Source organism: Borostomias antarcticus, assembly GCF_949987555.1.
Source record: "Borostomias antarcticus genome assembly, chromosome: 18".
In the NCBI taxonomy this organism is placed as follows: Eukaryota; Metazoa; Chordata; class Actinopteri; order Stomiiformes; family Stomiidae; genus Borostomias; species Borostomias antarcticus.
Window position 1 is genome coordinate 16311886 of NC_140251.1, and position 12500 is coordinate 16324385.

Genomic DNA, 12500 nt, shown 5'->3' on the forward strand with positions numbered 1-12500 from the left:
CTTTGACACCAAGGCTGCGTGCTCCTCCTTGGCGGAGAGACCTCATTTGTCTGCCGTCTGTTCATATACAAGTCCATTATCGGTGATCAACCATCTTATATCTCCTGACTGTTTAATTGGTCCTTTGGATCTTATCACACTCGTTCCAGTGACCGGCTTGAACTTCAGGTCCCTAGAATTCACACTGAAATGAGGAAGTCTGCTTGCAGCATCTCTGCCCCCAACAGCATTCTACATTCCACCCTGAAACTCAACACGCCGGTGTACACCGGTCAGTTTAGATCTCTGATCACCAATAATTCAGTCACAATTAATGAATCAATTAATGCTATGTAATTACTCGGCGACACTACAAATGAGTATAACTACTCAGTGTCATTTTGAGTATAAATAAAGCTTGAATGAACAGATGCAGCTGCTGTATACTGTATCTCTGCTCTACAGGGTCTGCTTCTGCACTACCTGAACCACAGTTGTATTCCGTCACTGCAAAGGCGACACCTTTCATTGCTGTTTTATTCGACACACCGCTATCAAACCTGTGTTCAGAGCACTTCTACGTTCCCCAGGTGAACAGGGCCCCGGTCTCTGGTGTCACCGTGCCAGCGAGAGACTGTGTGGGTCTGTCAGGACTTGTGTTGTGTTGGCTTCATGCTGAGCAGCTGGCTGGAGGACAGCAGAACCCTGTCTGGACAGGCAGCCAGTCTCCAGTCGCTGGCCCAGAAACATCCATTATCTACAGCATCAGCCCTGATCTGTTACCTGCATGTACTGACTCACCTGGGGCCTCATTTATCATTGAGGTACGCCTTCTTTTACACGGTCTTTTTCGCGAGTTCAGGCGTACGCCATTTGCCCCCCCCACATTGCGATTTATCAAGCCGTAAGGGCGAAAATTTAGTCGCCTTTCTCCGCGCTTTTGTAGGACACCTCTCCAGTTGGCGTACCGATTTACACGGTGTTCTACGCCCTTCTTGAACACAGGGGGAACTGGCGACGCAGGTGGTGCGTCGGTGAATTACTATGTTTGACGGAGAGAATAAGAGCGACAGTTCATGAACGCACAATCATGTAGGCTAATAGCCCAATTCAGCACCAATATATATCGCAATGCTAGATTAGACGTGTCCTCTAACCGGCTCATTCATGGTCCGATATGGATTTGTTCCCCAAACGGAACCTATGCGCTGTCCCAAACCTTTCCGCGCTATATGTCACACACCTAATGCAGGCACTCCATCAAACGGCAATAATTGACCAATTAGATTGTCATTAATATGTGATCATGTGGACCTGTTTGCTCTTTGGTAAGCATATAAATGACAGTCCTCCTGTGCGTAATGCGAGCCTAAATGAATCCGGCGCTACTCGGCCTACTGGCCCGAGATAGAACTCCAAAGAGGTGACGGCGATGGCGACTGCACCCACATAAGGGCACCATCAGTGAATGAATACGTCTATGTGAATCGCTAAAATGTGCACACTAGAAATACCCAAATCATATGTGACATGCTCATCACAAGTGTAGTGGCACGGTGGCCTGGCTCCACGCATGACTCATTCATCCTGGCGCACAGCAGGGTAGGGCTAGACTGGAGGCAGGCGCTGCGCGTGACGGCTGGCTTATTGGTGTGTGCATAGCCAAGATACATATTCTTTGTCTTATTTACTTTAATCTTTATTAGCATTTTCCATCCATACAACGACAATACAATAAAACATAAAAACTTACAATAACAGCTTATGGGTACTTCCATCCATGCAGCTTTTTTTTCTTACTCAAATATGACAATTTTAATATTAGTGGTATCATCACACTTCCTTCTATAATCCATCCATTTTTCCCATCTCCCTTCAAACTTTCCTTCATGCATCCTCAATGCATGCGTGAACCTCTCCCTAACATACATCTCCTCCACAACACCCAGCCACTGCACCTTGGTTGGGGGTTCCACCTTATACCAAGCCCTCGTTATTGTCTTTTTACTAGCAACCAATAGTACTTTCACTAGGTATCTGTCCCCTCCTTGTACATCATCCCGTGTTATGTTTGCCAAGATATATATTCAAAGCTGATAAGAAGGTGGAAGTCGGCGCGCTGGAGGTGGAGGCTGCAACTCGCGGGGGCACGACCGTCAGGTCCAGGACCACTGCAGACTCCCCCTCCTCTGAGTCCCACCCCACGTCAGAGTCTGGAGAAACAATTTCAATCATTTTCTTTGAGTTTGTCTGTGAACTTGATTATGCATTAAACATTTCATTGTGCAGCCATATTCATTTGATATGTTTTTCTGTTGGCAGTCAAATAAATGCTGTGATTTACCGGGTGATTTAGATGAGTCTTAATTTCCCAGAGGGTGTCGTGTTATTCTTTTACACATACACGTGAGTCCTTCTGTATTTCAATGTAGTGTCTTTATTACGTCTCGTTCTCTCGCTCTACCATCTCTTCTCCCGTTCTCCCGCCTCTAACCTAGCCAACCCAACCTGACGTCACTACGGTGGCCTGTAACAATAACAATAACACCACATCTCTCTTTCTAGAATCAATGGGTAGACTGCCATTGATTCATCAGACCTTAGAGGATTATTCTGCCTCTATAACTAAAAGGTCTGATCTGAACCTGATCAAATAAACAATTATACTAACAACCCTATAGTATATATCTATATAACACAAAACAAGAGCATAAACACATCTCTTTCTTTCTATTTTTTTTTTTTTACAAGTCCAACCTAGTAGGTTTCACCACAACTCTCCCAGACCTGGTTCTGGGAGTAGCTGGTGGTTCTGGGACATTCTGGTCCATTGTTTCTGTAGAACTCTGCTTTGGGACACATCCCAGAGGTTGCTCCGCAGCACCACCACCACTCTGCGCCGGTGAGGGCTCCATGGGGATGAGATGGCGCCGGTTTCTCCGTACTGTCCCATGAGGTCCATCCACGACGTACGACCGTGGAGTAGGGTGACTGCTGACCACGACTCCAGTTGCATTTTGATCGGTGACCCACACTTCCTTTCCAGGAGTGAGTCTGTCGAGACATCTTGCACGATGACGCCGATTGTAGCTTTGTGCGTCTCTCCTCCTCTTTACCTCTTCCTTCAGGACCAGGGCCGGACTGGCCATGTGGCGTACCGGGCAAATGCCCGGTGGGCCGGACCTACTTGTGGGCCGATCTAAAAAAACGAGCTAACGAACGGCCCATAGAGCAGGGACAGCGGCCCATTGGTCCATTTTCTATACTGACACTGGGCTGGCCCAATCATATGTAGGCCCCACCCCTCCCTCTGTTAGTTTCAGGTGTCATTTGCGTGGGCCGCTAGAGAGCCTCAGCAGCACCCCCCCCCCGTCAACAAATCGCGCAGTAGCACCCCCCCCCCCCCCCCCCCCCCCGTCAACAAATCGCGCAGCAGCCCCCCCCCCCCCCGTCAACAAATCGCGCAGCAGCACCCCCCCCCCCCCGTCAACAAAACGAAACTGAAGGTGTTCCATTTCACGCGTCGGCTCGGCTAGTGGGCCGACTGGGGCTACATTTCCCGGTAGGAAATATTCACCCAGTCCAGTCCTGTGGGCCGGTCTGGGCCAAGATGCCAGGGCTGAATTTTTGTCCCAGTCCGTCCCTGTTCAGGACCACCGCCGCACTGTCGGGAAGAGCAGGGGCCAGTAGAGCAGGAAGTGTAGGCACCGTCGTGCGGAGTCTCCTTCCCATCAGAAGTTGAGCCGGACTGTACCCGTTATGCAGCGGGGTGGCTCTGTACGCCAGCAGAGCGCGGTATGGGTCAGCTGCCTTCTTCAGGAGACCTTTTATTGTCTTGACAGCCCGTTCTGCTTCCCCATTACTTTGAGGATATTTCGGGCTGCTTGTGACATGACGAAATCCGTAGGACGCCGCAAATGCCGCAAAGGCCATTCCAGAGAACTGCGGCCCGTTGTCCGTCACCAGTTCCTCTGGGATGCCGTGCCGTGCGTAGATCGATTTGAGGTGGTGGATGACATCTGTTGATTTTGTGGGGGTCAGCAGAGCGATCTCCACGTATCTTGATGCGTAATCCACAACCAGCAGGTATGTCTTGCTCTCCAGCATGAACAGGTCTGCTCCCAATTTCTGCCATGGTCGCCCTGGGTATTGAGATGGCATCAGCGGCTCCTTTTGGTTCTGTCTCTCTTTGCTACATGTTCGGCAGTTGAGGACTAATTCGTTCAGCTGCTGGCTCAGCCCAGGCCACCATACAGACTGTCTTGCGCGCTCCCTGCACTTTACCACCCCCTGGTGGCCTTCATGCAGCCTGGCAAGCACTTCATTTCTCATTGTTGAAGGGATGACGAGCCTGCTTCCCCTCAGCAAAAGTCCATCCTCTACTGTGAATAGCGCCTGTTCCGCCCAGTACAGCCTGAGAGCAGGTTCACTGTTGTTGTGTGCTGGCCATCCCTCTGCACTCAGCTGCATCACCCGTGCGCACACACTGTCCCTCTTCAGCTGCTCTCTCAGCTCGTCCAGGTAGGCGGTGCTCGCTGGCAGGTTCTCCATTATCATGTCCACGTAGATGTTAGTACTCTCGAATAACTCCTTCTCATCCGGTGTCTCTCTCCTCTTCACAGGAGCACGTGAGAGTGTATCGGCAGTCCACAGGCACTTCCCTGGCACATGAGCAATGGAGTAAGAATAGCGCATCAGGCGCATCCGGAAGCGCAGAATCCGTGGAGGAAGAGCATCCAACGGCTGAGACCCCAGCAGACTCAGGAGCGGCTTGTGGTCTGTCTCTAGCTGGAAGTGTCTGCCGATGAGAAAGTTGCGAAACCTCTCGCAAGCCCAGGTCAGGCCCAAGGCTTCCTTCTCAACCTGCGCGTATCTCTGCTCAGTTTGTGTGAGAGACCGCGACACATAGGCTACAGGTCTCCACACTCCATCCCATTTTTGGAGAAGCACACTCCCTACGCCATAGGATGACGCGTCCGCTGAGACTTTGCACTCCCTGTTGGAGTCGTACATGGCCAACACTGGTGGGGATATTAGTGCATCCTTCAAATCTTGAAAGGCCCTGGCCTGCTCGAAGCCCCACAACCAGCAGTTCTTCTTTGACAGAAGGTCCCGCAGCGGCTTATCTCTCTCCGCCAGCTGTGGGATAAACTTCCCCAGCTGGTTTACCATGCCGAGAAAGCTCCTCAGCTCACTCACATTCGTCGGCTCCTCCATCCTCCTCACAGCCTCTGTCTTACTCGGGTCAGGGCTAATACCACTGGTGGAGATTATATGGCCTAGAAAGGTCACCTCTTCTTTCGACAGGTCGCACTTATCGATGTTCAGGGTGATTCCGGCCTTCTCAATCCTCCCCAGCACGACGTGCAGACGAGCATCATGTTCCTCTTGTGATCGGCCCCACACCAGCACATCGTCCATGTGGCAGACTACACCCTCCAGCCCTCCCGTGACCTCCGTCACCATTCTGTTTTGGAAGTGTTCGGGGGCAGAGGCGATGCCGAAAGGTAGACGGTTGAAGTAATATCTGCCAAAGGGCGTGATGAAGGTGGTGTACTTTGATGAATCTTCCGTCAGAGGTATTTGCCAAAACCCCATGTTTGCGTCTAACTTGCTGAATATTCTGGCTCCAGCCAGCATTCCCAGTGTTTCCTCCACTGTTGGTAGGGTGTACTTTTCCCGGCACACTGACTCATTGAGGTTCGTGAGATCAACACAGATGCGAACAGCACCTGTCTTCTTGGGAACCACCACAATGCCGGCACACCAGTCAGTTGGCTCCTCGATTCGGCTGATCACTCCAAGGCTTTCCATGCGGGACAGCTCTTGCCTGACTTTGTCCATCAGTGGCAACGGAATCCTTCTGGGTGTCTTCAGTGAGAATGGTTGGGCCCCAGGTTTCAGCCTGATTGCATACGGCTGTCTCATCTCGCCGAGACCACTGCATATCTTTGGGTAGGTTGTCTTGAGCGTCTCCATCGTGATACTGTCAAGACGTGCCACAAGCTCCATCTTACTAATAGCAGGTCTCCCCAGCAACGCAGTGTGCAGGTGTCGAGTGACATACACATCCTCCAGCACCTCTTTCTCTCCTCTCCTTAGCAACAGTTCGGCGACGCCCACAACATCTAGTGGACTCCTCCCAGGTCCCATCAGTGGCTTAGTTGACTTCCGGAGGGTAGGTGGATCCTTGTCTCTGTAGATCTCTTGAAAAACAGTGTGAGGCATAACTGTAACATCAGCACCAGTGTCTATTTTGAATGGCACACGTCTGTCATCGATGTTTATGTTGACCATCCATGGCTCACCATCAGCTGTGATGCTGCCTAAGAACACACAGTCCTCATCCTCTTCACAGGAGCAGGAACAGTCCTCTTCAACCTCATGTACAGATTTGGATGACTTACACACACGCCTGTAATGCCCCATCTTCCCACATGAATGACATTTCACCTCATTAGCAGGGCAATCGCGCTGTGAATGGGGCAGAGAGCTGCCACATTTATGGCACTGAACATTTTTCCCCTTTGAGTATTGGGCACTGTGTGGCTTGGCTGGGTAGCTGTTAGCCTGTTGAGGTTTGTTTTTAGCATACGTCTTGCTACTGCTCTTGAACACTCTGTCTACAGATTTAGCATCACTTGCCTCTGTCCTGGTGTCCCCTCGCAGAGAAGATTGCTGTCTTTTCACCTCTTCACTCTGCCTCGCCATGTTTATTGCCTTTTCCAAGGTCAAGTCCGGGTCCAGCTGCATGCGTTCGGACAGCCGCTTATCCATCAGTCCAACGACAAGCCTGTCACGAATCAGCTCGTCATGTAGCGCTCCATATGTACAATGCTCCGCCAGCGCATATAGTGCTGTCACAAATGAGTCTACAGTCTCGCATTCTCCTTGCTTGCGCATGTTAAATTTGGCACGCTCGTAGATAACATTTTTCTTGACTACGAAGAAACCCTGTAATCCATCACGCACCCCTTGGTAAGTACCTCTTAGAGCATCAGTCAGATTTAGTCCACGTAAAATATCATCCGCCTCATCTCCCATACAATATATTAGCGTGTTGACTTGATTCTCTTCAGTGCTAACATTCAGGTTACTTGCCAGACGAAATCTTTCAAACCTGCGTATCCATTTTGCCCACTCTTGCGGCTTTGAAAAGTCGAAGGACTCCGGAGGCTGAATGCTGAACGTAGCACTTGAAACTGGAACCGGCGCCGCTCTCTGGGCTGCCGCTGCCCCCGCGTTATCAACCATCCTTCTCTTCCTCTTTCTCTTCCTCCTCCGCATGAACTAAAATGACACTTGTCGGCCGATCTAACTCTTAACACCACTTACAGGACTTCTGACACCATGTCGTGTTATTCTTTTACACATACACGTGAGTCCTTCTGTATTTCAATGTAGTGTCTTTATTACGTCTCGTTCTCTCGCTCTACCATCTCTTCTCCCGTTCTCCCGCCTCTAACCTAGCCAACCCAACCTGACGTCACTACGGTGGCCTGTAACAATAACAATAACACCACAGAGGGGAAAATGTTTAATGTGTTCTAACATTATGAAGTGGTCATCTGCGTTATTGTTCCCTGTTTTTGGTCCTAATTTAATCATAGCCTACCACAGAATGTTTGCTTCACTCGCAGCCACATGTTACAGTATGTCCGTGTATGCCCAATCCTAGATGCACAACACGTAGCTAAAGTAGGCTACTAAGCTGTAGGAGCAAACAGACAAACGTAGGCGATTTATACCTTCCGAAGAGGATTGCCTTCCTCACGTGGACCTCACCAACTAGCACATGCACCTCCGTCTCCGAAAAGTTCCTCTTCTTTGCTCTTCGTTCCATGTTTCATTGTCCCGCCTGGGTGCTCCACGCTACCTTTTTAAGCCGGTTCCTTCCGGGAAACCACGTTTGTCCACTCATGGTTGTGACCATATATGGTTGGATTAGGGCGTGGAGGGGGCGGAACACGGGGCGCGTGCGCGTACGCTCCCTTCCCCGCCCGTCTCGGATTTACCGTGCAGAAAAGGGCATACGACATTTTTGATAGATCCGAAAAGCGTGTAAATATTCTCGTCGTACGCTACATTGTGCATTTTCCGCGTTTTCGTCGTACGCCCTCTTTTACACCTGAATTTACACGCTCTTTGATAAATGAGGCCCCTGGCCTGTAGGCTGAATTATTGTACTCTGTGATAATGTTGTTGTTGTTGTTGTTGTAGTTGTTGTTGTTGTTATTGATGATGATGATGATGATGATGATGATGATGATGATGATGATGATGATGATCACGATCATGATGATGATGACGACGATGATGCTGTTGTGTCTCTCCAGGCCCATCTGGTGGCAGCGTTTGAGCAGAGTCTGGGCAACATGACCATCAGACTGCAGAGTCTCACCACCACCGCGGAGCAGAAGGTCAGAGCCCCAGAAATACTGTTGAACCTCTGGATGAACACCATCCACTTCCTTCACACCTAACATAACTAGTTATGCAGTGTTGTATTCATAGGTTAACTGAGTCACAGTCATCCAAGAAGCATATTGTTAAACCCTGTTACCTATCTAAAAGGGCTGTTTTAGATTATGATTGGTCTCCATCCCTGACTTCCTGTGTGTCGGTGTGTTTGACCAATAGGACTCTGAGCTGAGCGAGCTGAGGAAGAGCATAGAGTACCTGAAGAAGCAGAACTCAGCGGCCCAGGCTGCCATCAACGGGGTCATCAACGACCCTGAGGTCACCTGCCCTGCTGACGCCTGCACACCAGGTGACACACACACACACACACACACACACATACATGCACACACACACACACACACACACTCACACACACACACACACACACACACACACACACACACACACACACACACACATACATGCACACACACACACACACCATTTCAGTTTTGTTGAATCACACCACATATCCCTGCACTATTATATTGTACTCTACTATACCCCTCTCTTCTACTCCACTAACACCCACCCCCCCCCCCCGACCCCCAGCCTCAGGTGAGGCCAGCCCCCAGTCCCCCCAGTGTGAGCTGCGCATCCGGAGGCAGCCCTCGTCAGACAGCGTGTCCAGCATCACCAGCGCCACCAGCCACTCCAGCCTGGGCAGCAGCCTGGAGCTGGACGCCAAGAACAAGAAGAAGAAGAAGAACTGGGTAGGAGCACTAGCGAGACTGTCCACCCATCCATCCAACCATACTATCCACTCATCCATCCATCCATCCATCCACTCATCCATCCATCCATCCATCCATCCATACTATCCATCCATCCATACTATCCACTCATCCATACTATCCACTCATCCATCCATCCATCCATCCATACTATCCACTCATCCATCCATCCATCCATCCATACTATCCACTCATCCATCCATCCATCCATCCATACTATCCATTCATCCATACTATCCACTCATCCATCCATCCATCCATCCATCCATACTATCCACTCATCCATCCATCCATCCATACTATCCATCCATCCATACTATCCATCCATCCATCCATCCATCCATCCATCCATACTATCCATCCATCCATCCATCCATCCATACTATCCACTCATCCATCCATCCATCCATCCATCCATACTATCCATCCATCCATCTATCCATACTATCCATCCATCCATCCATACTATCCACTCATCCATCCATCCATCCATCCATCCATCCATCCATCCATCCATCCATCCATCCATACTATCCACTCATCCATCCATCCATCCATCCATACTATCCACTCATCCATCCATCCATCCATCCATCCATCCATCCATCCATCCATACTATCCACTCATCCATCCATCCATCCATCCATCCATCCATCCATACTATCCACTCATCCATCCATCCATCCATCCATAATATCCACTCATCCATCCATCCATCCATCCATACTATCCACTCATCCATCCATCCATCCATACTATCCACTCATCCATCCATCCATCCATCCATACTATCCACTCATCCATCCATCCATCCATCCATCCATCCATACTATCCACTCATCCATCCATCCATCCATCCATCCATACTATCCACTCATCCATCCATCCATCCATACTATCCACTCATCCATCCATACTATCCACTCATCCATCCATCCATCCATACTATCCACTCATCCATCCATCCATCCATCCATACTATCCACTCATCCATCCATCCATCCATCCAGCCATACTATCCACTCATCCATCCATCCATCCATCTATCCATCCATACTATCCACTCATCCATCCATCCATCCATCCATCCATCCATACTATCCACTCATCCATCCATCCATCCATCCATACTATCCACTCATCCATCCATACTATCCACTCATCCATCCATACTATCCACTCATCCATCCATACTATCCACTCATCCATCCAGTAATTTGATATCTGCCCTTATTGACTGAAGTCTCTGTGTGTGTGTGAGTGTGTGTGTGTGTGTGTGTGTGTGTGCCTCAATTTTAGTTTAACACAAACCATCAAATTAACACTGCTACTGTATGTGCATGTGTTCTTGTGACAAGGCTGTAACATGTTACTGAAGAGGAGGTGAAAGATGGCTGTGTATTCGTTTATAGTAGAGGTGTGGAGCAGTTACCTATTTCACCAGCAGGGGGCCAGAGTGGGCCTATGATTGGTTTACCAAACACACGACTGAATGTAGAATTCTGCCCTCTTGTTGTCGAATAGTTATTTGATCCCATTGAAGTCCGTCCATGGTATTGTGGTGCTATCCCCCAGCGTACAGGTGGTGTTAGAAAGTTAAAGTTTAGTTGGCTGTGTTCAGCATGTCTCTTCTTCCCCTCTCTCTGGCTTCATGTGACAGGTCTATGAGGTAAGATTGTACCTCCCCTTTAAAAGTATATATCCATGTCAATCCTGATGTGTGTGTTTCAGAGTGGGTCGGTGTGTCCTCTTTATTGCGTGTATGCAGCTGCATATTATGTTACTTATTTAAACCGATGACAATTGTGTATCAGAGTGATCTATCAGATCTACTGTATTAACCCCCCCCCCCCCTCTCTCTCTCTCTCTCTCTCTCACCACCATCTCTTACCCTCTCTGCCCCTCTCTCTCTCTCTCTCTCTCTCTCTCTCTCTCTCTCATCACCATCTCTCACCCTCTCTGCCCCTCTCTCTCTCTCTCTCTCTCTCTCTCACCACCATCTCTCACCCTCTCTGCCCCTCTCTCTCTCTCTCTCTCTCTCACCACCATCTCTCACCCTCTCTGCCCCTCTCTCTCTCCCTCCCTCCCGTCTGTAGCTGCGTAGCTCCTTCAAGCAGGCGTTTGGGAAGAAGAAGTCTCCGAAGTCCGGCTCCTCCCACTCTGACATGGAGGAGACGATGGACTCCTCCCCCAGGCCGGCCTACCACCCTGGCTCCGCCTCCTCCACCCCGGCCCTGCGCACCTCACACTCCAGCTCTCTGTAAGCGTGTGTGTGTGTGTGTGTGTGTGGGAGCGTGTGTGTGTGTGTTTGTGTGTGTGTGTGTGTGTGTGTGTGTGTGTGTGTGTGATACCGAAGCCTGACTCTAGCTTGGTTTCTCTAGTGTGGTTCCCAAGTCACAGCTTAAGCCTAGATTTCTCGTTGAAGAGTTCCCTGGATTCTTGCACTCCTCCCTCCACTCCTCCTCAAAACATGGACCCCTGGCTCCTCCCCTCTGTCCTTCTCCTCCAGTAGATATGCAGAGAGAGAGAGGGCGATGGAATACGATGACAGACTTACTTTTGAGATTCAAGGCTGTTGTATCCATGAAACAAACCCATTTAGTGACTCTTGTTGCTGAATTCATTTCTTTCTTGTCCGTCCCTCTGTCTGTCTGTCTGTGTCTGCAGCCCCTATCTGTCTCTGCTGCCCTCTAGTGGGTGTGTATGGGGCAGCAGCTCAGGCCTGTTGAGGAAGGGCTCTCTGGCGGGGTAATAAAGAGTTAAAACATCTGTGCAATCTGATTGATAACGATTGATCGACTAGCCAAAAGCAAAACAATGGATCTCCGCAGCACTTAATATCCTTTACACAATCAATAATGCATTATTAATGATGGAGAATCCTAAAACATCCACACGGTGATTCCTCTGACTGGAGTTATGACTGATCACACACTGGCTGTCTATTGGCTGAGACCTTGACCTGCCTTAACCCTCCCGATCCAGCACCTAGGGAACTAACAGCTCTGCGCTTACTGACTTTCTATGTTGTTGTCCATACAACGTGATTGACATTCTGCGCGTGTGTATGTGTGTGTGTGTGTGTGTGTGTGTGTGTGTGTGTGTGTGTGTGTGTAGGATCTCGGAGTGTGTGGACGGGGAGGCGGAAACGGTGATGCAGCTACGTAGCGAGCTGAGGGACAAGGAGATGAAGCTGACAGACATCCGTCTGGAGGCGCTCAGCTCCGCCCACCAGCTGGACCAGCTGAGGGAGTCTATGAACCGCATGCAGGTGAGAGCGACCGCCACCTCACCGCCACCTCAACGCCACCTCACCGCCACCT

General features: G+C 49.8%; 1 protein-coding gene across 2 annotated transcripts in view; it reads left to right on the plus strand.

Moving 5' to 3' along the window:
* The window catches only part of nav2b (neuron navigator 2b), a 50467-nt gene that overhangs the window by 29401 nt on the left and 8566 nt on the right, over positions 1 to 12500 (plus strand). For both annotated transcript variants that reach the window (XM_084452921.1, XM_084452922.1), the window contains exons 11-15: positions 8316 to 8399; positions 8620 to 8749; positions 8995 to 9155; positions 11274 to 11437; positions 12295 to 12448. In XM_084452921.1, the coding sequence (XP_084309047.1) occupies positions 8316 to 8399; positions 8620 to 8749; positions 8995 to 9155; positions 11274 to 11437; positions 12295 to 12448 (693 nt within the window). The remainder of the gene's footprint in view (positions 1 to 8315; positions 8400 to 8619; positions 8750 to 8994; positions 9156 to 11273; positions 11438 to 12294; positions 12449 to 12500) is intronic.